Here is a 27743-nt window from a genome sequence, read left to right as displayed (position 1 = left end):
CCATACATAAATGTTACCTCAGGATGGATCATAAAAAAAGATGGATCATAGACATAAAGGGTAGAATTACAAAAGAACATGTATAGGGTAATCTAATTTTAAAATGGTGGGTTAGTAGAGTAATAAAATTGCATGCTACAAAAGGTAAAGAAACAATTATGCTTCAACAAAATTAAAAACCTTAATGGATGCCCTCAGGAACATGAAATATGCAAAGGTCACCCTCAAGTCAACAGACATTCCAGAGTAATATGCAAACCTTACTGGAAATTCAAGTCAAAATGGGGAGAGGAGAGCATGTATGTCTTAGAGAAGGTGATTACGTTCCTGTTGGTAGGTAAACTGGGGGGAACAACCTCTCATCGGGGAAAAAACTCTTAACAATGCATATATAGAACCCAAGAGGAGAATGCATCCAGTACTATATTCCTGATTGAACACTTTTGGCCTACTGGGACCCAGGCCATGTGCTATGCACTTGTCCTCTTGAGTCCTCAACCTTCATTGGCCACACCAGAAGGACTCAATGTGGAAATTCCACTAAGGGACCTGGGTGTTACCTCAAGTGCATTTATATCAGATTTAGGAACTGCCATACTCCCTCAGACTTAAGGTTGAAGGGCACTAGCATGAAAAGAAGCAGATGGCTGCGATCCCAAGGTTATGTAGTTGACAGTTGTTGAACTTTAGTTTGGATATTGTGTTAGTCCGGGTAGGCTAGAGAAATCCAGAGACACTCATATATATGTAAGAGAGGGCTTTAGATCAAAGAGCAATTGTATATTGAGAAAACAACCCAGTCCAGTTCAAGTCCGTAAGTCCGATTTTAGCCCATAGGTCTGATACTAGTCCATACATTCCTCTTTAGACTGACACAGCACATGCAATAATGCCGAATGCAGGAAGACCACAGGGCAGTGGTGCATCCAGGGGCAGCGGAAGCATCTCAGCAGTGGTGTGGGTCTCCACATGGCTCCTCCAGCTCCAGGGCTCTGGCTGCCATCAGTATGGCTGCATGTGGCTTGTCAACAGGAATGGGAGCAGAGAGAGTGTGTGTCCTGCCTTCAGGGAGGAAGACAGGGGTTCCCAGAATCCTCAGAAGAAGGCCATGCCCACACAGAGGCCTCATTGACTATGACCTGATTGACAGGCTAGACTCCACCCCTTCACTCAAATTGACAGGAGATTATGTAACTGCCACAGATATCTTACTTTTAGGGTATCCAATAAATGTGTCCTGGGATTACCATGTATGCTCCATTTTAATGCCCTTTTTGCTTTATTTGACTCGGGTTAATCTGGTAGGCATGATTCTACTGTTTCTGCCATTGTGAATGAATATTATTGATAGCTTTGCCCTATCACCACATTCCATTGTTTGTGTAAACAGTGTCCATTCACTAAAGAAGTCATCTGTATAAGTCCACGATTCATGTATCGCAGTTTATAGTTGGCCTAAATTTGTAAAAATTCCCTTTTCTCAGCATTTTCTATACCATTGGCTAAATTAATGACACTGTCAATGGAATTATGTCATGCCCCCCGGGGGGCGGGATTTAAAATGTTCTCTTTCATAAAATGACGATGATATCTCTAAATCAAACCAATGACATACATATCAAAACCAAACTCATTGCTATCAAGTCAATGCTAGCTCATAACGACCCCTGTGCATTTCCAAGACTGTAACTGTTTACAGAAGTAGAAAGCCCAGTCTTTCTCCCACAGAGTTGCTGGTGGTTTCAAGCTAACGACCATGTGGATCACAGCCCAACACATCCATCACACCACCAGGGCTTCTTTTTTTAAAATTGTTTATCCTAAATTTGTAAATATTTATTCATAGCCTGTGTATTCTCTTTTTGCTTTTTTGATACTGTTCTCCCCCCTATGCCACCCCACAGGAGTTTTAGATTTTATTAAGTCCAATGTGTCTGTTTTTTTCCTCCCTTTGGTTGCTATGCTTTTGATGTCATATGTAGTTTCAAATTATAGTTTATAGTTGAGCTCTTGGGTCCATTTTAAGCTAATTTTAACATGGTGTGAGAGGCGTGGATTGAGTTGCAGGGTGCTGGAATACAGGCTGTAAATGGTAGCCTCCATGTTTCATCCTGGTGGACCACAAGGGCTCTGTCCACCAGGGCTTCTTAAAGACATATGTAATCTATAAATATATGGATTTTGGGCTCCCACAAACAGGTGGTACCCAGACTAAGAGGAAGAATAGCATCTTGGATCTTAACGGCTTGCCTTCAAACAAGTAGCATCTAAGTGAAGGGTCAACTAGGTCCAAGAGAAAGAAGCACACTAGCTAGCCTATGTGATCCAAAGATTGTTAATACAAAAAACAAACAAACAAAGATTGTTACTAATATCCAAAATCTGAGAGAATGATATCAGAGCTTAAATTGTAAGCACCGGTTTGCAGAAGGCTATGGATGACAGTGGAAACCCAAAATTCATTTTCAGGATCCCCATTGGATTAAGCCTTTGGGAAAGCCCCTCTGACCATAGTGGAGGGATGGAAGAGCCTGGCTATCTAACAGAGCAGTGTAAAGTCGATTATAGCAGAGGTAGTTAGGCTAACTCTATGCAAGACCAATGACTTGTTCACAGCAAATACCACCCCCGCCCCCCAACAGAAACAGGGACCATGGACTTTTCAGATGGAATACAAATAAAATGGACTACATATGGGGGAAAGACAATGGAGGAGTTCAATATTAGCAACTAAAACCAGGCCAGGCATGACTATGGTGGTGTAGTGGTCATGTGCTGGGCTGCAATCTCCAAAGTTCCCAGTTCAAAACCATCTGCCACACCGAAGAGAAAGACAGGCTTTCTGCTCCTGTAGAATTATAGGCTCGGAAACTCACAGGGGGCAGTTCTACACTGTCCTATAGCGTCACTAGGAGTCAGCATCAATTTGATGGCAATGAGTTTGGGGTTTGGAATGTCCTTTTCCAAGGACTGTTGTTATTAAGTGCCATTGGGTTGGTTCTGACTCACAGCGACCCTATGTGTAACAGAACCAAACACCGCCAATCCTGCACCATCCTCACCAACGTTCTTATGTTCGAGTCCACTGTTCCTCTTTGTCGTTGCCCCTCTACTTTACCAAGCATGATGCCCTTTCCCAGGGACTGCTCTCTCCTGATAACATGTCCCAAGTATGTGAAATGAAGTGTCACCATCCTCACTTCTAAGGAACAATCCGACGGTAAAGACAGAGCGCTTTGTTCTTCTGGCAGTCCATGGTGCTTTCAAAGCTCTTCGGCAGCCCCCAGGCCCCACCGCACTCATCCCCAGTTCCACAGGTCAGCAAAGCTTCTTCCCGCTGCTGTGCCTTTCTCAGCCCCTTCTCTGTCTCTCTGTTGTCACAGCTCTGTCTACAGTCTAGAAGGTTCTCAGTGCAGGGACTCTGGGTCCAAAGGATGTACTCTACTCTTGGCTAATCCTTGATGGCAGTGAGAGCCCCTCCCCAGTTCATGTTAAACTTGGTGGGATGACAATACCGAGCGAGATCATCCCCACTTCCTCCACCCCGTGGCTCCCCACACTCCATATACTTTACTCACATGGCCCTGCTCCACACAGGTGCTGTGTAATTATTTATATTACTAGCAAGCTATCCAATCCTCTTGGTGGTCTAGAAGTGCCTCATATTTGCATTCAAGAGCATCCGCGATGGGCTGCTAACCACAGGGTCAGATGTTTGAAATCCACAGCTATGCCAGGGCAGAAAGAGGAGACTCTCTACTCCCTTGAAGAATTACTGTCTCAGAAATCCCCAACAGAAGTTCTATCCTCTTATATTGGGTCTCTATGAAGGCAGGTGGTATCTACATTAAGGTCCCTGAGCTCACAGGTGAGGAAATCTAATACCTGCATTAGGGGAAGATATGAGGGAGGCTGAGTGACACGTGACATGGTGGGAGGAGATAGAAACAGGATATCTGCTTCTATAGGGAGATAGCATCAACCATGTGCTCACTTTAAGGCGGCATAGGAGACTCTGTGAATGATATTTAAGGCAGGATCATGTACTTGGACTTTACCTCTGATTAGGAAAGTGGAGGCTTTCTTACCTTGGAATACCAGCTTTCCAGATTCCCTCTGTGGAAAGTTAGGGAATCGAGACCTTGTCTTATCTCCCCGGATGTCAGTTTCCCACATCCTGTAAGGCAGAGTTTCAACCTCTCATGGATATGGACTAAAAGTAGTGTGTTGCCAGCAGTGGAAACTGCTCTGGTGGCACAGTGGTTAAAGTGCCGGGCTGCTAACTGAAAGCTCAGTGGTTTGAACCCACCAGCAAGGCCTTGGTGGAGAAGTGACAGTCGGTTTCGGTAAAGCTTGTGGACTTGGATGTGCCCTGAGGCAGTTTCTCTCTGTCCCACAGGGTTGCTATGAATTGGAACCTCCTGGATAGTGTTGGTTTGGGGTTTGGGGTTTAGATTTGCGCTAGACTTGATTTTTTTTTAATTATTTTTTAAATAGTTCTATTGGGGGCTCATACAGCTCTTATCATAATCCATACATACATCAATTGTGTAAAGCCCATGTGTACATTCATTGCCTTCATCTTTCTCAAAACATTTGCTATCCACCTAAGCCTCTGGCATCAGCTCCTCGTTTTTGACCCTCCCTCCAGTCAGACTGGGTATTTCTAAGGTGGTTAACCTTCCTCTTCCCGGGACATTATTTGATGGATGGAAACCTCTGCTGTCGGAAACCTTTTCCTTTCACACGGTGTATCCACGGGCCGTTTTCCTAAACTTTGCCTAAAGTGGACAGATGTCACCGCCCTCTCTCCAGCTTGCTGACTCCACCCCACATCATTTACTTTTTTAATGCAACCCCCACCCTCTGAACGACTATCCGTTTTAGCCACGGTTGAGACAATAGAAAATGGGTCCAAATGTTTCCGAATTTTTGGTTTGTATTGATTGCTCTGTTTGCTTTTTGTTCGTTTGTAGTCAAGTGTATCCCAGAGGTGTTCTATTAATGGAGGTTAAAGCTATGTTTCGGGTCTATGAAACCCAACATTGAGGAACCTAGAGGGGCAGCAAGTAGAATAAGGAGTTCAGGGGGACGGGGCTACCGGGATGATGGGGGGGTGTGTGTAAAAGGGAGATGACGTCAAGGAGTCCACGTAGAAAAAGAATGGTTGGAAACGGATTGTGGGAGCCATTGTACAATTTTTTTTTTTTTTAAAGCAAACGGGCTTTATTTAGAGTGGAAAAAAAACCCCGCCTGGGCAAAGTCCCACAGTCCGCAGTGTCCGGTGCCATTGTACAATTCTACTTGATGTTCTCTAAAATACAGAATGATATGTTATATGTATCAAAACACAACTAATAAAATAAATCTATAAAATTAATTTTTTAATTAAAAAATTTTAGAACAATTTAAATTAAAAAAGGAAACGGGTCAATGCCAGGGGCTCAGCCTCCTGGTGGCAAGAACAGTTCTGTACGGAATGTCAGGCCTTTGCGTCCATCCCGACGCACCAGCGACCTTCCAGGACGGGCGAGAACTGTCGCGTCGCATTTCCAAAGCATCCGCCGTAGCTGCGGGAGCCCACGGGCTCCGGCGGCTAAACTTGGGGTTCACGGCCAAGTGCTTCCCGCAAGGCGCGCAACCTGGGCTCTGGCCGCCGCAGCGCCTCCAGGGAAAACGCGTTTTCAACGCGCTCCGTCTGACCTTGCGGGCCCTCGTGGGCCACCGTAGGCCCCTGGCTCGGGGGCGGAGCCAGCGCGGAGTGAATTTCGCGGAAGTACCGTTCGTTGCGCGTGGGTCCTCCTGGTGCGGGGAGAAAGTCCGTCCAGCGGTTGGGGGGAGTCTCGGGAACCGTGTCTGTCACCCTTGGGTGATGTCTGTGGGTGACCACCGGGCGTTAAGCCAGACGTAGTAAAAAAAAAAATCCGTGACGAGAGGGGTGTGACTGGGGGTGTCCGGCCTGCGTCTTGGGGGGTTCTTCTGCTTAAGTGACTCAAGGTTCCCCTTAGGCGTCCTCAGACTACGGCCCGCGGGCCACATGCGGCCCGCCGAGGACATTTATCCAGCCCGCTGGGTGTTTTCGCCCCGTTTTGGTTTTTTACTTCAAAATAAGATATGTCCAGTGTGCTAGGCATCTGTTGATTTTTTTTTTTAACTATAGTCCGGCCCCCAACGGGTCTGAGGGACCGTGAACTGGCCCCCTGTTTAAAAAGTTTGAGGACGCCTTGATCTAGGGCCTGGCCTCGCTGTCAGATTCGGGGGTCTTTGGGTGCGGTGATTTTCGCTGCTAGACAGGGGCTGTCCACCGACGCGGGAGATGGTTCTGGTTGCGTTCGGGGAGCAGGATGCAGGAACGCTTTCGGGGTCCGAGTGCTCGGCCCCCTGGCCTGGATTTTGGGATGCCCTGGGAATGGGGGTCGCCTGGGTGGAGGCCTGAGTCGGTAGAGGCCCGGCTGCCTTTGCTGCTGGCACGCACACGAGGGACGCGAGCATTTCCTTCTGGCTTCAGGAGGACCATTTCCTCCCCGCCTCAAAATCGTTTTTTTGAGAACGTTTGATCAGAAGACGAATGGTGCCAGCTTCCACCGCGGGCCCACAGGTACGAACCACTGAGGCTGGCTAGGAGTAGGTCGAATTCCCTTATGTTTACTAATAGCCACACGACCTAACAGGGCCAACAAAACTAATGCCTTTTCTGCTTCAATGCACAACCTGGAAATGTGTCTGTTTCTTCGGTGCCTTTTCGACACCAGTACAGCCCTAAATCCACTTCCCAAAGTTAGCCCTGGTCAAAATATGAAGATAGTTAAACATTTGGTGATGCGTCGTTTGGAAAAACTTTGTAAATCGAGTTAGACTTTCTTTCTTTTTCAATTTCCCCCTCACTTTTTGTGTAATATACAGTTATAAATCGCAAATCCTTAGTACCCAAAGCCCTTAAAAGGTGGGAGCCACCTCATATTTCCCCCTCCCTCATGAACGCTTGATAATTTATAAATTATTGTTTTGTCATATCTTACACTGTCCGATATCTCCTTTCATCCGCTTTTCTGTTGTCCGTTCCCTAGGGAGGAGGTTATATGTAGATCCTTGTAATCGATTTCCCCTTTCCATCCCACCCTCCCTCCACCCTCCAGTTATACCCATTCTCACCACTGGGCCTGAAGGATCATCTGCCCTGGATTCACCATGTTTCCAGTTCCTATCTGTACCAGTGTACAACCTCTGGTCTAGCCAGATTTGTAAGGTAGAATTGGGATCATGATAGTGGGGGGTGGGGAGGAAGCATTTAGGAACTAGAGGAAAGTTGTATGTTTCATCATTGCTACACTGCATCCTGACTGGCTCCTCTCCTCCCGGAGACCCTTCTGTAAGGAGATGTCCAGTAGCTTACAGATGGGTCTTGGGTCTCCACTCTGCACTCCTCCACATTCACAATGATATGATTTTTTGTTCTTTGATGCCTGATACCTGATCTCTTCGACAGCTCGTGATCACAGAGGCTGGTGTGCTTCCATGTGGGTTTTGTTGCTTCTTAGCTAGATGGCTGCTTGTTTACCTTCAAGCCTTTAAGACCCCAGACACTATCTCTGTTGATAACTGGGCATCATCAGCTTTCTTTACCACATTTGCTTATACACCCATTTGTCTTCAGTGACCTTGTCGGGAAGGTGAGCATCATGGAATGCCAGTTTAATAGAACAAAGTGTTGTGCATTGAGGGAGTACTTGAGTGGAGGCCCAATGTCCATCTGCTACCTTAATACTAAACCTATAAATATATGCACATAGATCTATTTCCCCATCCTCATATATAAATATATTTAAATATGTACATGCCTTTATTTAGACCTCTATAAATGCCCTTTGCCTCCTAGCTATTTCCTCTATTTCCTTTTACTTTCCTCTTGTCCCACTATCATGCTCAGCCTTCATTAGGGTTTCAGAAATTCCTCTCAGTTACATTACCCTTGGTTTCAGAAATTCCTCTCGGTCACATTACCCTTGGTCACGCCCTACCAGGCCTCCTACACCTTCCTCACCACCGATTTGGATCCCTTGTTGTTCCTTTGTCCCTGGGTTTATTAACATCATTTCCTTTCCCCCCACCGCCCCCTCTCCCATGTCCCCCGGAACTGTCAGTCCATTGTTTTCTCCTCCAGATTGTTCATCCAGCCTGTCTTATTGAGACAGACCTGCGGAGATAATAACATGCACAAACACAAGACAGAGCAAAACCAAGCAACAAAAGAAAACAACAACAACAACAAAAACGCCAATGACAAAACAACAACAAAAAAGCCTGTAGTTCAAGGACTCTTTGTTGGCTTTTAGGAGTGTTTTCCAGTCGAGTCTGATGGGGTGCCAAGCCCTGGCCCCAAAGTCTATTTTTGCTATTCCCTGGGGACTTCGTTGCTCTGTTCCCCTTGCTGTTCTGTTGCATGCCCCCTAGTGTTTTGCCTCAATGTGGTGGGATCTGATCGGTTGCAGTTCCCACACTGTGTCTCCAGTGTTGTCCCCTGTAGAGCTATGGATCAGTGAGGGATGTGTGTCTCATAGTGAGGCTGGCGATATGGTCTTCTCTGAATTGGCTGCTCTGAGGGGACTATTGTCCTTAAGGCTTGAATTATGTTGAAGATTAGGTTTAAGGCCATATTTAAAGTAAATTTCTGACCTTACTTAGGCTTCTGTGTCTTGTGATATTTGTTTTAAATAGTGTGTTTTCTTACTCTCTTCTTCTATTCCTCCTTCTGTTTCTCCAGTTTTGTCTTTCTTGCTTTTAAAAATGATTGTAGTGTAATGAAAATTTTGAAGAGCTATGAACTTACAGAAATGATGTGGAACATGATTTTTATGAAAATGATGTGGAAATATCACTTCAAAGGTAGAACACTGTGATCTATGTGTAATTTAAAATACATGGTCTGCTTGTGAGGCGTGAGAAATGTAAAAATTCCCTTTCTTGAAATTGAGCACTAACTGATAGAACTTACAGCTATGTTTTGGTGGGTCAGTGTAAGGTGTTTCCACAGCAACTCTGGGACTATCTGGGTCCAGGGGGGGGAATAATGGACACTCAGAGTCCATTTTTTCCCCTTCATTCCTTAAGGCCTCGTGGGGTTAGCCAGCCCCCCACAACTAATCACGGGTTCAGTAGGCACAATTGTGTGGTTAAGATATATAAAGATTATAGTAAAGTCATAGAGAAATGGAAGAGAGTGGGTAAAATAAAGATGTCAGACACATTTCATGGTAGCATGCTCACCTCAGCTCCTCTTGGTGGTGCATGTGGAAGTGACAGACAAGAAGGCAGGAGAGAGCTCTCCTGAGGTTTTATTTCTAAGCACAGCTTAGAAATCTTTGGGGGCATGCAAGCCCCCTGATTACAGATAACGACCTACATCATAGGAAGGGGTTGTAATAACATAGGCAATACAAACAATAGGAGGGGGATGACCTAGGGACGTACATGCAGTAGTACAGAGGGAATGGGGGTACATATGTGGCAAGATGGGTGAACCCTAGACACAACATAGTGGTCTAACCTTAGTCATCCTGGGGTGGTCCCGGGCTTGCCTTTGGGCACTCCTTCAAGGGAACGATATCAGAAGGTAGCGGGCCCTACTTGGGGTTAGTGAGACTATACAGTCTGGTTGCTCTAGATGGCTGATACCCTTAAGGAGAATAATCTCTGACCTATTTTCCTTGACCTCCTAGTGTACAGTCATTTACTATGTATATCAAGCAGCGTCTTTGGTTTGGCATATATTTGGGGGAGACAACTTGGGAGAAATCTTTCTGTATCCCGCAGGGCCTGTCTGTCTCCAAACAAGGGGAATGAGGTGAAGAAGGGAGGAGGAGATTTCAGTACTTGGGAAATCATCATTTCTCCTAAGAGTTTTGACAGAAGATAAAATTTCTGAACAGAAACTCATCACTAGTCCAGAGTAACAAGGACAACACATGGCAGTAGCAACCATTTCCCAAATTCAGGAGGGAACGATGCAAGCCCAGGTGACTATTGGCTTGCTTACATCCTTGATAGATCCGCAGTAGTTCTTTTTAGTTGCTTTCACTGTGGCTCCAGTTCACGGGGACCTTGCACGTCACGGAAGGATGGATTTGTAAAGCCGTCGAGAAAGCAGTGCCAGAAGGGGGAAAAGAAGAGATTGTGATGAGCAGGTTCTAGGGGAAAAAACCAAAGTGGAAATTCTAACTTCTAAATCAGGGGCAAGGTAGGAGCAGGAAGATAGTTTTTGTGGTCAACAAATTAGATTAAACAACCTAGGCAGCAGTACACTGTTCACAAGAAGGAACAACTCCACAAAAGTGGGTGAGAATAGTTGGACAGCTCCAGTACACTGCGTGTGCAGAAACTATTGAATTGGTTTCAAGTTTGCTGTGTGTATTGTCAACAGCAGCAACGAAATAATCTAAAAGAAAAACCTGCATCCAAATAGTCAGTAGACTTTATCTTCTTTTTTGAATTTTTATTTTTCTTAATACTTTTATTGGAGGGCTCTTACATCTCTTAATACAATCCATACACTCATCCAGTGTGTCAAGCACATTTGCACATTTGCCGCCATCATCATTTTCAATGCATTCTCTTCCCACTTGAGCCCCTGATATCCGTTCCCCATTTCTTGGTATTTGATCTTCTAATGTCATCTTGTGGACAAAGCCCAGCTCCATCATTCTTTCATTCTGTGGATGGCCTGGTTGCCGGATGCAGTGGTTCTCAACCTGTGGGTCGTGACCCCTTGGGGTGGGAGTGTTGAATGACCCTTTCATAGGGATTGCTCAGTTCATAACGGTAGCAAAATTAGTTATGAAGTAGCAAAGAAAATAATTTTATGGTTAGGGGTCACCACAACATGAGGAACTATATGAGAGAGTCACGGCATTAGGAAGGTTGAGAACCACTGGTAATGTTACAAATTGTGCTGTTAAACCTTAAAGTCAGCAGTTTAAAACCACCAGCCACTCCTCAGGAGAAAGACAAGGGTTTCTACTCCAATAAAGAGTTACTGTCTCACGGAACTGATATCAAGGGCTCAAGTAGAAAGAAAATGTTTTGAAAATGATGATGGCAACAAATGTGCTCGACACAATGGATTTATGTATGGATTGTGATAAGAATTGTACGAGCCCCCAACAAAATGATTAAAAACAATAAGAGTTACAATCTCTATTGATACAATAACTGGATTAATGTTTCCTTGGCTTATGGTGGAGAGGAAACGGGGATGTAATTATGATGAGTACAAGAATGAAGAAAATATTCCAAAACTGATTGTGGTGATGCTTGATTGAACTATTGAATTGATTAGGTCATGAATTATATACCAATAAGACTTTTTTCATTTATTTTTTATTTTTAATATAGTAATATTGCAGAAGATCCGATATTTATTTTAAAATTTCCAGGTTTTTTTTTTAAAAAGATATTCATGGTGTTCATTGGCAATTCTCATATTATTTCTGAAAGCACATGGTCAATATAGGAATTTGTATTATTCATTTGCTTGCAACTCACATTAAATTTAGTATTAGCAAAAAGAGCTTAAAAATTTCATGGAAAAATTGAGTTGAAAGATAATGGGATTTTCTCACAAACGTTCTGAACCCTTCTGTGTACATTTTCCTGTGCTATTATACCCCAATAACATGATTTTTAAAAATACTATTACAGTGGAGTAAGGGGGTTAAAAAAAACAACCAACAACTAAATTTCCTATATGGTTAAAAAAACAAAAAAGAGCAGTTTCTTTACCGTCCTTCCAAATCATGGAAAAAACATTAATTACTTTCATTAAACTGGACTCTTTTTACAGGAATCACTGACATTGAAGGATGTGACTGTGGAGTTTACCTGGGAGGAGTGGCAGCTACTGGACCTGGCTCAGAAGGACCTGTACTGGGATGTGATGTTGGAGAACTATAGCAACCTGGTGTCCATGGGTGAGGACAACTTCCCTATCCCTCAATGAGTCCCCAGCCCGTGTTCTTTATTTCCAAACTGCTTAACTCCTGAAAGTGCCTGCCCTGCTCTGCAGGACTGTGAATGGGTGGGTTCATTGTCAGGTCCCTGCTGGGAATTTGCATTTTTAGCACATCCTCAGGCTAAGCTAGTACCACTGGTTAGGGACCAGTTCTGAAACCACTTGTGGAGCAGTGGTTCTCATCCATTGATTATATTAGAATTACCTGGGGATCTTGTTAAACTGTAGGTTCTGATTCCATATCTCTGGGGTAGAAATGCAAATTTACAACCTAAACTAAGCCCTGCTCTTGAGTGTTAGCTTTTCAGATCCCTTAATCCCCTTCCACTAGACAAATATATAAAATACTCTCTTCTGAGAGAAAAACCTGGACTTTCCATAAAATTGTAGTCCCTACCTGTAACAATTTTTCCCTTTTTGATGTACCACCATTCGGTTCAATATGTGTAAATTATCTGATATCCCATGAACAGGGCATCAAGCTAGCACATCAGCTGTACTCTCTGAGTTGAAGCCAGGAGTATTGTGGACACTAGAAGATGAAATCTACCTCCAAGTGTGTTCAGGTGAGGGTGGAACTAGCAAGGTGGGTGGTTGAAGAAATCCTTCTAGAAGGTACCACAGCTTTGGATGGCTCAGGCAGTGGTTCTCAACCTTCCTAATGCTGTGACCCTTTAGTACAGTTCCTCATGTTGTGGTGACCCCCCAACCACAAAATTATTTTTGTTGCTACTTCACTGTAATTTTGCTACTGTTATGAATGAGGCGACCCCTGTGGAAGGGTCATTTGATCCCCTAAAGGGGTCTCAACCCACAAGTTGAGAACTGCTGGTCTAAGGTATGTCAACTGACACAACTTGCTGTAGGAGAAGATGTTTTCTTTTAAAAAGTTTACAGGAAAGTCTACCACATCTTTTCTTTTCTGAAATCTGATCCATGTCTTTTTTTTAAAATCTAACCTGTGGGGTACCAGCCTCCATAATCAAATAGGTCCAAGGGGTGATTGTGTCATTGAGGGGTAAAATTAAAGAAGCATCAGACAAGATAAAGCATGCGGTTGCTCACCTCCCCAACAGCCAAGATCTCAGCAGTGAGGTGTGTCGAGAGCGAGAATGTATTTCCAATCACAGCTTATATACACTTAGGGGACGTGCAAGCCCCCCTAATTACATCATAACAGGAAGGGGCTGTACCATAGGCATATGTGCAACAGGAGGGGGACAAGCTAGGGGTGTACACCCAATAAGAAGGGGAGGCACTAGGGGTGCACATGTGACAAGATGGGCAGACTCTAGAGTCAAGATGACAGACTAACCATGGTCCTCCCTGAGTTGGCTTGACCTTGTCTCTGGGTTCTCCTATAGGGGAATAATCTACTATCCTTAGCAGTGAGTGGGCCCAACTTAGTGTGGGACAGATTATAAGGTCTGATTGCTCTAGGTGGCTGATAACCCTCAGACAGATAACCTTTAGAAGCTTTAAGCAGTTGACCTCCATGTGTATAGTTATTGACCATGTGTTGGCAAGCAGCACCTTGGGTTTGGCCTATAATATGGGGGGACAACCTGGGGAATATCCTTTCCGTTTCCCATACTTACCCTGGATTTATTGTTTGTTTACGTCTGCTTCTACCTTCTAGAATCTCCAAACTTTCTTTTCTTTGCTTATTGTCATATTTAGTGTCTCTGTCAATTGCTTCCATCTCTCTTGCTGTGGCATTCTTACTTTCAAAGAAAGGACGTTGACTTCTTCATTGTCTTCTGACTCCTACCCCTTTCTGAACCACTACTGTACTGATAGACCATTTAAAAATCCAAACCTACCTTGGAGGCTGTTCCCCGGGATAATTTAGACTCTTACGATGCTTTGACACATAGTTCCTGATTTAATTACAGGATTTCATTCTGACAACTTGGTGCTTTTTTTTTTTTTTTAATGTTTTGTGAAAATAGCATGGTGAAGGCATCTGACTGACCTCATGTACATTTAGAAGGGTGAAGCAGCAACTCAAGGCCAGTTCCTCTGCGGCAGAGGTCAGACATGCCTCCGTTCTTCAGCCTTTTACCCATTCTGGCACCCGCTCTCCTTCTCGCGGCAGTTTCTGTTTCTCTGCTGGGTGGTGTAAGTTTGTGTAAAGGTCACAGAAATTATAGACCAAACCACAGATGATGGAGTTCGCAAGGGAATTAACAGGTTAAAAGTCAGGTTCAGAAACAACTAAGAATGCAATTCTTTGATTAAGGCAGCCTCTTCTGAGTCATGCCAAGTAGAAAGGAGGGTCTCACAACAATCAAGAAGAAGAGACAGGAGCAGGCGTGTCTTTTGAACCCGGAATCCTTGTTATGAAAACTTTTTAGACCAAGGAGACAGAGAGAGAGAGTTGTAAGACCAGAGATGGTGAGAAACATCAAGAAGAGGCAGATGAATGGTGGCAGGAGATGGGGCAGTTGATTTCCTGGCTTATGATGCAAGATTGCTGAGCATCTTTGGGCATTGGGCTCGCTAGCAGAGGAAGCTGCTTTGGGTCACTTGGTGCAGCCAGATTTGCCAACCCAGGGACCCAAAGCTGAACATCTTCTGACTGAGGCTTACTGGCAAAGTGTGCTCCCCCTGGGCCCTTATCAGCAGAGCTGAGAGAGCTCTGTAAAATTTTCCTGAGCCAGGCAGGGACCAGGTCTGGGAGCTGAGGGCCAGCAAGATGCCCTTGGGCTTGACCGAGAAGAAGCTGTCCTGAGCAAAGAATACCCCTTGAGTGTTTCTGAAACTAAATTGTAACTTGTGACTTCTCTAATAAGCCCCACAACTGTTAGCATGGTGAGTTCTGTGTGGCCATCCCATTGAATTATCACACCCTGCAGAGAAATAAAGACTGTGAGAAGGAAGCTTAGTGTCAGAAGTGGTTCAAAGGTTGCCGGGTGGGAGCATGCCTAACCTACCTTTACAGGAATCAGCCTGGGATATTGGTTTTGATGCTCCTCCTGGCTTGTGAAGTTAGAGGAGATCTGATGCCTGCCCCACCATCACACTATTTTTACAGTAGCTTATCAAGCAGCCCTGGTGGCACAGTCCTTAGGAGTTGGACTTCGATCTACAAGGTCAGCAGTTTGAAACCACCAGCTGCTCCAGGGGAGAAAGATGTGGCTTTCTACTCCCATCAAAAGTAGCAGTCTCAGACACTCACACGGACAGTCTTCCCTGTTCTATAGGGTCACTGAGTTGGCCTCTACTTGATGGTCGTGAGTTTGTTTTTGTTTATTAAGGAACAGGCTTAACTCTGGTTCGAGAAGCCTAGAGAAAGTCTCCTGTCTTCAGTTCGGGATAGCTCTTTTAGCTTCTTTCTACTGTAGGACAGGCTCACTGGACCTCTCAGAGCAGGCTCTTTATGAGTCCCTCCTTGCCTGTCACATCTTCTAGTATTAAAACCCTCACCTGTGTTAGCAGCCCTTTTTGGAAGTTCCTTCCCTCTTCTCCCTGTTCTCCAATTTCCTTCCCTGCTTCCCTCTGCTTATCTCCTTTCTGTTGCAAAAACCTCTGTGGTCGATTGTCTGGGGAAACCAGCCCCCCACAACTAATCGTGGGATCCTGCAGGCGCAGCTGTACAGGTATAGCAAAGTCATAGAGAAGAGGAGAGAGAGTAACATAAAGAGTCAGACACAGTTCATGGTCGCATGCTCACCTCAGCTCCTCTTGGTGGTCCACGTGGAGCTGGGAGATGAGATGGCAGGAGAGAGCTCTCATGAGGTTTTATTTCTAACCAAAGCTTATGTCTCTTTAGGCGCATGCATGCCCCCTGATTACAGATAACAATCTACATCAAGGCAGGGGTTGTAACATAGGCAATACAAGCAATAGGAGGGGGATGACCTAGGGGTGTGCATGCAATAGTAAAGGGAGGGAATAGGGGTACATATGTGGCAAGATGGGTGGACTCTAGACTCAACATAGTGGTCTAACCTTAGTCACCCTGGAGTGGTCCCGGCTTGCCTTTGGGCACTCCTTCAAGGGAACAATATCAGAAAGGAGTGGGCCCTACTTAGGGTGAGTCAGACTATACAGTCTAGTTGCTCTAGATGGCTGATACCCTTAAGGAGAATAACCTCTGACCTTTCCTTGAGATCCTAGTGTATAGTCATTTACCATGCGTAGCAAGCAGCGTCTTGGATTGGCATATATTTGGGTGAAACAACTTGGGAGAAATCTTTTGTATCTCACAGTCAGTTTCTTTTGGCCAATTTCAAGGCATGGCGCCTCCCACTGGGGACCAACAAGTGAGCAATCCACTCTTGGTGGGCTACAGACACTTCATTTGCAGAGTCTATTGGCCAATCTCTGCAAGGTGCAGAGAAGACCTCAAAGCAGGGCCGAACAAAAAGTATTAGACAGCCAGTTGTTTACAGTTTACTCAAGAGATGTGCAAGCCTTCTGCAGTTGATAACTAGGGCAAAGGTAACTCCTCAGTACTGAGAGGGAAAACCTCTCAAGCTTTTTCTAAAGAACCAAGGCAAAAGGCTCATAAAAGAACTAATTTCATTATGTGTTACATAGCTTTCAAAAGGGTGCTCCTGGGACTCTTTAGTTTGATGAGTCATTGCCCGGATAAGTCTCTGAGGAATCTTAATTTACCAAGAAATAAGGAAATATTCTAGGAGTCAAGATGTTTGTAGTCCAGAATGAGAAATCTTTGTTTGTTTTTTTAAAACATTTTATTAGGGGCTCATACAACTCTTATCACAATCCATACATATACATAGATCAATTGTATAAAGCACATCTGTACATTCTTTGCCCTCATCATTTTCTTTCTTTTCTTTTCTTTTTTTACATTTTATTAGGGGCTCATACAACTCTTCTCACAATCCATACATCAATTGTATAAAGCACATCCGCACATTCCCTGCCCCAATCATTCTCAAAGCATTTGCTCTCCACTTAAGCCCTTTGCATCAGGTCCTCTCCCCCCACCCCACCCCCCGGAAATCTTTGTTTTTTTTTGTGTGTGTTTTTTTGTATAATATTTAGAATGTTTACCTTTTCTCATAAGGTACTTTTGCTCTGATTCAAGACTGTGAAAGTAACTGAAAATGAGCAATAAACAAGGAGGTTAATTTATCGTTTACAGGACATAGAAATTACACTGTCACAGACATTGTGGAGAATAATATTATGATGAGTCAGAGATGCAGTGTGGTTTTGAATAAGGAAGCGATGAAGCAAATAAAATGCAAGTATGAAATTGAAAATGGGCAAAGCCCTGAAGGAGACTTTTGAAAAATTGGCCTGAATTTGACCACATGAAAGTCAGTGTTGGGAGGGGAAAAATTGAGGAGCTAATACCAAGGGCTCAAGTAGAAAGCAAATATTTTGAGAATGATGATGGCAACAAATGTACAAATGTGCTTGACAGGATGTATGTATGTATGGTGATGAGTTGAAGGAGCCCCTATTAAAATGATTTTTTTTTAAAAAGAAGAAAGTCAATGTTGGAATGTATTTATAATGAACAAAGTAGAGTGGAAAATACTACACCTCACATTTCCATTATCCACATTTCACAGTCTGTAAATGTCTATCTTTCTTTGTTTATTCACATTCTGCTGACCAAAATTAAAGTGTAGTGAAAAGCAAGGACTATGCTTTCTTTCCAAACATGAACATAATCCTTCATATGTGATAGCTATTCAATAACTATTTGTGGAATAGATATATGCAGCATTATTTTAGAACAATCACTGTCCTAACATTCCTTCAATTTCCGTTGTTTTGTGCTCTTCAAATTCTTTGTTTCACTGCTAAGAGTGACCTTGTTAAGGCCTATTTACAATGTATCCATGTTTGTACATCTATGGCTTTTACTCTGTGGTGTTCATGTTATGAAGAACATGGATACATGAGTTTCTTTTATACTCATATCATAGGCTTGTTGCTTAAACGCCTGCCAACACCAAGGTATTTTTAAAATATTTATTCCAAACTGAGATTATGAAGTAATTCATTATCCTCTTCTTTTGTAGAAAATGGGAAAATTGATGATCACCTCCTGCATCAATTGCAAACGCAAAAAATTCGGGAGTGTCTGGAACAATGCCATGAATATAATTCATTTGGAAATATTTTTAATCATAGAAAATGTAATTTCCCATTAAAGCACCATCGTACGTTTGACTTGCATAGAGAAACTTTAAAATCAAGTTTAAGTTTAGAGAATTAGAACAGAGGCTGTGACCTGGAAAAGTTGACTGAGTTGAATGGAGCTGGACAACAACCCTTTCTCCAAGATAAGCAGGAGCAACTTTATACTGATAGTGCAAAATCCTTTAGTAACAAGTCCCAGATTGTTAACTGTCAGAGAACTGCCAAAATAGCGAATACTCATGAATGCAATGAATGTGGCAAAACTTTCATCAAGAAGTCTCAGTTCCTTGATCATCAAATGATTCATACAGGGGAGAAACCTTATGGATGTAGTATGTGTGAGAAAGCATTCGCCAGAAGGTACAGGCTGATTGAACATCAGAGAACTCATGCAGGACTGAAACATTATGAGTGTACTGAATGTGACAAAACCTTCCTTAAGAAATCACAACTCAATATGCATCAGAAGACCCATATGGTAGAGAAACCATATATATGCAATGAATGTGGGAGAGCCTTCAGCAAAAAGTGTTTGCTCGGTTATCATCAGCGAACTCATACAGGAGAGAAACCTCATGGGTGCACTCTGTGTGGGAAAACCTTCTGTACAAAATCCAGTCTTACTACTCACCAGAAAACTCATAAAGGAGAGAAGCCCTTTATATGCAGAGAGTGTGGAAAAGGCTACATGGAGAAGAGGCGTCTTCTTGCACATCTAACTCACACTGGAGAGAAACCCTTTATATGCAATGAATGTGGGAAACGATTCACAATGAAAAGTAGTCTTGTCACACATCAGCAAACTCATACAGAAGAGAAATCCTATACATGCAGTGAATGTGGAAAAGGATTTTCCATGAAGCACTGTCTCATAAGACATCAACGATCTCATACAGGAGAGAAACCCTATGTATGCACTGAGTGTGGAAAAGGTTTCCCACTGAAGAACCCTCTTATCAGGCATCAGCGAACACAGGAGAGAAACCTTATGCATGCAGTGAATGTGGAAAAGCCTTCACCATGAAGATTGATCTCAGCATACATCAGCGTATTCATACTGCAGAGAAACCCTACGTGTGCAATGATTGTGGAAAAGGATTTACTGTGAAGAGCCGTCTCATTGAACATCAGAGAACTCACACAGGTGAGAAACCTTATTTATGCAGTGAATGTGGAAAAGGCTTCTCTGCAAAGATCCGACTAATTGGACATCAACAAACTCATACAGGAGAGAAGCCCTATAAATGCAATGAATGTGGAAAAGGCTTCACCGAAAGGAGCCATCTCAATGTACATCGGCGCACTCATACTGGTGAGAAGCCCTATGTGTACAATGTGTGTGGGAAAGCTTTCAGTGGGAAAAGTGTGCTCATTGCATATCAGCGAACTCATACTGGAGAGAAACCCTATGTATGTAACGAATGTGGAAAAGGTTTTGCTAGGAAGAGTAATCTTGTTGATCACCAGCGATCTCATACAGGGGGAAAATCTTACTTATGTAGTGAATGTGGAAAGAGTTTCACCATAAAGCGCACGCTCATTATACATCAGCAAACTCATGTTGTACAGAAATCATATATATACGATCAACTTGAAAAGGCTTCAAAACAAAATGCACTCTCCTTATATATAAGTGAAATTATTTTAAGGAGAAATCCTTTGTGATAGTTAACATCATGAATGGCTAGGCTGTTTCACAGGTTTTTTGTGAAACTGCTTCAAGTAGTTACAAAACAAACCACCCAAACAAAACCTATTGCCATTGAGTTGATTCAGATTCACAGTGACCCATGATGACCTATGATTATATTTATTAGCCTTGGATAGAGCAAATAACCTCCCATGTTTTATTGTAAGGTAATCACCATTTCACAATGCAATCAATGTGTTCAGTTACATAAGGTCATACAAGTGTAAGGTGGATCTTAAAACTAATGACATAAGTTATAAGAAAACCAAAATCCATCCAGGGACATACACACATATGTAGGGGAAGACAAAATATGAGACTTCTCTATGGGCAGTAATACCAAGGATCATTGGCAAATATCAGAAATTAGGAAAAAGTCTCACAAATGAGACTGACCTAGCTGAAACTGATTCTAGCCTCCAGAACTGTGGGAAAATAGACCTCTGTTCTTCAAAGCCAATCACTTGCACTCATTCTATTATAACCACACTGGGAAACTAAGGCATCTTATGAATGCAGCCTGAGATTTGTCTCAAACATGAGAAGAGGATACTCCACATCTGTAATGTGTGGAAAATCCTATTTCTACAAATGTGGTCTCATTACCCATCAGAGAGTTCACATAGAAGAGCAATCATGTGAGATGGCTTTCAGCACAAAGTCAGTTCTCATTGTACATAGAAAACCTGTACAGGAGAGACATAGAGATGCAGCAATTTTGAGACGACCGGTGGGGTACCAGCACCCACAAATGAACAGGTCCAAGGGGCGGTTGTGTAATTGAGGGATAAAATTAAAAAGACACCAGACAAGATAAAGCATGCATGTGGTCACCTCTGGGACAGCCATGATCTCAGCAGCCAGGTCCGCCCAGAGAGCGAGAATATATTTGTAATCACAGTATACACACACACACACACACACACACACACACACACATATATAGGATGTGCAAGCCCTCCTGATTATAGGTAACCACGGATATAACAGGAAGGGGCTATGCAATAGGTATATATGCAATAGAGGGATGAGCTAGGGGTGTACATGCAATAGGAATGGGAGGCACGAGGGGTACACATGAAAAAATGGGTGAACCCTAGGTTCAAGATGGCAGCCTATCCTTGGTCCTTCTTGAGTTGGCTAGGCCTTGACTCTGAGCTCTCTTTCAGGGAAATGATCCACTATCCTTAGCAGGCAGTGGGCCCTACCTAGGGTGGAACAGATTATAGATAGGGTCTGACTGCTCTAGATGACTGATACCCTCAGGGAGATAACCTCTAAGCAGCTGACCTCCAAGTGTAAGACATTGAATATGGTGGGACAAGCTGGGGGAAAACCTTTCTGTATCCCATATTCTTGCACTTAACATATCTCGGGGACAATAAGAGAATGCACACAGGAAAAAATGTGTTGATTCTGTCAAGGTGGAAATTTTAACAGCACATCAAAGTACAGTCTGGTTGCTCTAGGAAGAATAATCTCTGACATACTTTCGTTGACCTCCTAGTGTACAGTCATTTACCATGTGTAATATGCAGTGTCTTGGGTTTGCACATATTTGGGGGAGACAGCTTGGGAGAAATCTTTCTGAATCCCACACTGGTCTCTTAGGCTATGCCTCTATGAGCCAGGAATTCAGCCTGCTCTTCTGCTTCCAAGTCTCCATCTCAGTGTTGCTCTTCTGTTCTGTCTCCTGGTCTTGCCTCCACCCCTGGTCTCACCATGGTATGGCCTCCACCACTTCAGACAAGGACTTCAAATGAGATTTGCAGGTGGTTCTTCCTTGATGACCTTGGAGTTATTTGTTCCTGCTCTGAGATGGATCATCCTGACAGGGAAATTTTTCCAAAAAAATCTCACTTCCATCTAGTAGATCCTTGTGGGGTGGCAGCCCCCACAACCAAATGGGTGCAAGGGGTGATTATGTAACTGAAGGGCAATTAAAGAGACATCAGAGAAATATGTAAGGTTTCACCTCTGCTGCCATGACTTCAGGAGCCAAGTCCTTGGAGAGAGATTATATCTCCAACAGAGGTTTACATATATATACTCGGGTTGTGCACGGCCCCTTAATTACAGGTAACCATATACATAACAGAGTGGGCTGTACCTTAACCCTAAAATGTCCCTGAGTTTATTGGAGGACTAACCTAACACATGCTGGGGACTGGTAAGGGGGAGTGGTTGTCTTCAGAGTCTAGAGGGCAATAGTAGGTCTGCTCCTATAGTTACAGCTGCCAGCTAGATAGAAATTAGCCGTGTGCTTGTAAGAGGTAACTTTAAGGCAGCACACTTATGGGAGGATACAGTGGGGAACAGTATTCATTATGAGAATTTGATTGGGACTGTCTCTAGTTCACAAGGTGAAGGCCTCACTCCACCCCAGAAACCCAGCCTGCCAGGCTCCTCAAGATATGAGAATAAGGGATTCACCCACACACACTCTCCTCCTGTCCTCTGTTTCCCACAGATTGTGACTCAGTGACCCCACGGGACACAGGGGAACTGTCTCTACGGGTTGCCAAGATTATAGCGATAGGAGTTAAGCCATGTCTTTCTCCCCTCAGCTGGGCTGGTGGTTTTGAAATGCTGACCTTGCAGTTAGCAGCTCAGCACGGGGCTGCTTAGCCAGGGAAGAGGCAACTATAAGGAACAGCCCCTCTATTAGTGTTACATGTGCCTTATTCGTATAACCCTACCTGGTCATTTAGTGGATAGAAGAAAGTTCGCTTCACCACTGACCACCTTTTAGCTTTTCTAGCCGTTGTCTAGATTCATTTTTAAGTTTAGCATGTGGAATATTTGAAGGGGAAACAATAGGTTACATTTATAAATGTAATGACATTTAGAAATACTTCCTAAAATATATAATATGACCTAAGGATTTTCAAAAACGGCTTTCAGAATCTTAATAAAATGTTTAATTTGAAATAATGTTAAGCCTACATCAACTTTAGTGAAAACATCTTACGTATACAATCACATTGAATTATCAATGCCAGGAAAATGACAAAGGTCAAATACACTTAATTAAGTCCCTAACCTTGGAGAAAAGGTTGAAGTTGTTAAGGATCTCCTCTTGCTTGAATCCACAATCAATACCCGTAGACGCAGCAGTCAAGAAATCAAAAGACACATCGCATTGGGTAAATCTGCGCAAGACCTCTGTAGAATATTGCAAAGCAAGGATTCTACTTTGAAGACTAAGGTGCGCCTGAGCCAGGCCATGGCATCTCCAATCACTCCGTATGTATGTGAAAGTGGGACATTGAATAAACAAGGCTGAAGAAGAGTCGACGCATTTGAATTGTGGTGCTGGAGAAGAATATTGAAAGTGCCATGGACTTCTAAAAGGATAGCACAATCTGTTTTGTCAGACATGGGACCAGAGTGCTCCTTAGAGGTAAGGATGGCAAAATTTCATCTTACACCCTTAGGACATGTTGTCAGGATAGACTAGTCTCTGGATGTGAGGTTCAGCGTCACGACCAAAGGGTCCAATAAGCAACTGTGAAATTGAGGTAACATAAGGAGACAGACAAGTCAGAAATAAGAGACAGAGAGCGAATGTATTCTCCAACAAGTTTATATAGTCTTAGTGCATGCAGGGCCTGTCAATCACATACATAACAAGGTGGACGGTGTTTTGTTTTTTTGGTGGACAGTGTCTTAATCTAAAATGTCCCTAATCTCTTTGAGGGAGTAACCCAAGACCTGTACCCTTTGAGCGGGGGGTGGGGGGTGGGGACGGGGGGGGGGGGACAATAGGACACATTTGTTCTTAGAGATAGGTAGCCTTTGGTGCATGGTGAGAGGCCATGTGCTTATAACAGGCATCTTTAAAGTAGCATCTGTGGGATCCAGTCCTCATCTGAATGAGTCCTAAGGGACAGTTGTGTAATTGAAGGGAAGAAATTGAAAGGCAGACACAAGTTTTGGGATGCTCACCTCTATGGTATCAGGAACCAGGTCCAGGAGAGAGAATGTATTCTTACACCAATTTATATAATCTCAGGCAATTAATTACAGGTAACCACACAGTAACAAAGTGGGCTGTACCTTAACCCTAGATGTCCCTGAGTTCATTGGAGAAGTAACCTAACAGCAGTGCTGGGGGCAGGTAGAGGGGAGTGACTGCCCCTGAGCAGGGAGAGCAATAGCAACATATCTGCTCCTACAGATAAACTACTGGGAAGATAGCAATCAGCCCTGTGCTTGTAAGAGGTCACTTTAAAGTAGCACTATGATAGGAGGATAGTGTGGGGATCAATATTAATTATGAGAATGTGATTGGGACCCATCTCTAACCGACAAGTGTGAAGGCCTCCCTCCACTGTTGGGAGCCATCCCAGTCATGCTGTCTAGCAAAACTCCAACCTGGTGGAAGAAACATCTGCAGAGCAGAGCTTCCCAGGGAGGGTCTCCAACATCCCTCAAATATTTGTTGTTGTTAATTCTATTCTTGAGGATTTTGTGCATTGCTGTGTTTCCCGCACTGGAGTGGATACAAGGGCAGTCTTGAAAAGTATAAATGAAACCAGATGTAAAACTTGCTTCAATAGGACGGGGCTTTCCTTAACTAAGGCATTGGAGAGGCTTAGACAGCGAGACATGTTTGGGAATTCTGAGAAGGATATGGAGAAATTGAGTGAGGAAGGAACCCAAAAGTTGAGGTCAGAGGAGAAAATGAAACCCACCGAAAAACCCTGGATTCCATTCAGATGAGGTAGTGGGAGACTCTTTTGGCCTCCCTGATATAGAGGACCTTATAGACTGCCTCCCGCAACTGACGCCCCTTTACCTTGGACAGAGGCTTACGTAGAAGGAGAGAGAATGGCTAACATTAATAGAAAGCACGTAAACTGGCAAACATTAAGTCTGGTTTGGCTCCCCATGGTTCCTCAGGAGTATAAAAAGTAAAAGAGACATAGGTAGACAATGGAACAGTTACCACGGGAGAATTTGTAAAGGAAAATATCTGAGAAGCATTTAACTCTGCTTGTAGCTATTTTTAGAATAAGGTAGGCTTTGCAGTAGCACATGAGGTAGTTTCATTATGTTAAGTTAGTCAACCACGAAAGGCATACTGGGAGCAAAAATGTAGGGCAGTGAGTAGGATATGAGTCTAAGCAAATTTTTTGAACACCTCAGTCAAGAACAGCATATAACTTATAAGACAAGCAGTCCAGAAAGAAAGAACCCGGAAGAGGACAGAAAGTGATAGAAAAAAAGTAGACCTTATAATGGTCTTTTATCAGGTTTTAGTGGAAACAAGAAGGGTGACTTTGAAGTTAATCATAAGGCATTGTTTCTATGTAGTGATCTGCAAAACATTTATGGTATAAATAAAGCTGTTTAGAAGAACTCAGCAGAGATTGCTTCCACCAGAACATCTCTTGTGTCTGTCTCATCTGTGTTCGCCAACTCCACACCTCCTTCAGGCATCCAGTTCAAGTGGCGCCCCGGAACAGGGACCTGAAGGTAATCTTTTTTTCAGTGTGGATCGTACTTCACCTGGTGTACTGCAGACCCGCTGGTGCAAGGCAACCAGGTAAGTAGAGGTGAACAGATAACATAAGTAAGAAGTGTGGGCCACAGTGAGTCTAAGGAGAGACGAGTGTTGTTTGTAGAAATTCTAAAACAAATTCTTAAAGGAAAGGGGGTCCATGTGTCAACTTATCAGATAACAGGTTTTTTTAAATTTTGCCCAGCGATGCAGTCCACGGTTTCCTGAAGAAGGTACCGTCAGTTCGGATACATGGGCTAAAGTAGGGGAAGATTTAAAAGAATACTGTAAAGAACACGGGTCTGCAGAAATCCCTGTAGAGGCATTCTCCTTATGGCGCTTAATGAGGGATTCCTTAGACCCCTTGCAAGAGGGCTACTCAACTTTCCAAGAAACTCTCCTTGCCAGATGAGAAAGCGCCTCTAAAGGCGGAACAAGCGGGGAGGAAACAGATTTATACTGTTGAAACTGATTCAGGGGAAAGTGATGATAAACTTGAGCCTGAAGATGAAGCTGATTTAGAAGAAGCAGCTGCCCGATATCATAACAATGCTTGGCATTTCCCCTTAGTTCAATCAAAAGGTCATTGTAAAAAGCTGCATTATGGCTCGATGAATAATTTGGCAATTAAATCTAAAATTAAGAAATCTAAAGGCTGGTCTCCACCCGCCTCTTTTGAGTTTCGGCTTTCCAATCGCTCCCTCTTGTGTCAAAAGTATGTAAGTGCAGCCTTGCAGTCAATTAGGGAGAAGTATTTAGAAGCTTATGTTACCCATTATATGGATGATGTTCTTTTAGGCCATCACAACCGTGGTATATTGCAAGAAATTTTACAAGATACTATAATAGCTCTAACTCAACAGGAACTAAAAATACAAACAGAACCCCTTTTTCTTATTTGGGGAGGAAAATATTGGGAGAGAAAATAATTATTCAACCTATACAATTAAGGCAGGATTCGTTAAAAACCTTAAATGATTTTCAAAAGTTATTAGGGGATGTTAATTGGACCTGTCCTTTTTTAAAGTTAACCACGAATGATTTGAAACCTTTATTTGCCATCTTACAAGGGGACCCTAACCCTAAGTCACCTAGGGCATTGACTCAGGAAGGAAAATTGGCCATTGTAAAGGTGCAAAAGCAATCATGAAAAACCAATGAACAAGATTAGACTATTTAAAACCTTAGTCTTTGAGTTTGCTACTTGCTGTCCATTCCCCTATGGGATGTTTGTGGCAGAATGGACCCCTGGAATGGTTATATTTAGCTTCCAATTCTCCTAAAACGATCACTCTCTATACTTCCTTAATAGCATTGCTTGTCATAAAGGGAAGAAAAGGGAGTAGAGAGTTGTTTGGTATCGAAGTCCCCAATGTTATATCACCTCACAGTGCTCAGCAGCTTGGAGACCTTGTGCAATCACACTCAGATCGGCAGGTGGCCCTTGCAGGATATACAGGGATCACAACATAGCATTCACCTAACAACCCCTTGTTACATCTTATAAAAGAATGCCCTGTAATCTTCCCTCCAAAACCTCTAGGGAACCTTTTGACTCTCCACAGGCGTCCCTTGTTTTCACTGATGGATCCTCTAGTGGCACAGCTGCAGCTATAACTGATGATCCTAAGACTTCACTTTCTACTAATCAGAAGTCTGCTCAAAAGCCTGAACTTATTATGGCAGAAATATATGTATTTGAAACATTATCTAATACTTTGTTTAATCTTTACTCAGATTCATAGTATGCGGTTAAATTGTTTCCATTCATAGAGACAGCATCCATTCCTCCCCAGAAAACCACTATATTTGATTTATTGACTAAATTACAAAACTTAAAAAGCAAACATAAATTACAATTTTTATAGGGCATGTTAGATCTCACAGTAAGCTGCCAGGTCCTGTACATGAGGGAAATAGGCAAGCAGATGCCTTAACACGACCCATGATTTTATCCATAGTACAGTCCTCCAAGAGTCATGCTTTACATCATTAAAATGCTAATGCTTTGAGATGACAGTGTCACATAACCAGAGAAGCCGCATGAGAAATTGTTAAAAGTGTTCCGTGTGTCCAACTCAGGCTCCAACCTGACCAACTGGAGCCAATCCTCGAGGACTGATGCCTAATGACACATGGCAGATGGACGTTACTCATATCCCTGGTTTGGGTAAACTCTCCTTTGTACACGTATGCATAGATACTTTCTCACACGCAGTCATTGCCTCAGCCCGTACTGGAGAAGCATTTAAGGATGTAATTCAACACTTGGTTTACTCTTTTGACATTTAAGGACAGTCTAGAGAGATAAAAACTGATAATGTCCCCGCTTATACCTCTACTGCTTTTAAGAACTTTTGCTCCACTTTTGGGATCAAACATTTTACAGGCATTCCATACAACCCTCAAGG

General features: G+C 43.2%; 1 protein-coding gene across 1 annotated transcript; it reads left to right on the top strand.

The window, feature by feature from the left end:
• Nucleotides 1-5767: 5767 nt before the first annotated feature.
• On the top strand, nucleotides 5768-23537 carry LOC142432361 (uncharacterized). Its single transcript, XM_075537511.1, is given in 5 exon segments — nucleotides 5768-6598; nucleotides 11837-11963; nucleotides 12478-12570; nucleotides 18016-19104; nucleotides 19107-23537. Coding segments are annotated over 5 exon segments (2034 nt in total). The 5' UTR covers nucleotides 5768-6568; the 3' UTR covers nucleotides 19802-23537.
• The last annotated feature ends 4206 nt before the right edge of the window (nucleotides 23538-27743 follow it).

The sequence above is a fragment of the Tenrec ecaudatus genome, chromosome 18 (assembly GCF_050624435.1).
Source record: "Tenrec ecaudatus isolate mTenEca1 chromosome 18, mTenEca1.hap1, whole genome shotgun sequence".
NCBI lineage: Eukaryota > Metazoa > Chordata > Mammalia > Afrosoricida > Tenrecidae > Tenrec > Tenrec ecaudatus.
The sequence above is the reverse complement of the archived record's forward strand: the minus strand, read 5'-3'. Positions and strand labels throughout refer to the sequence as shown.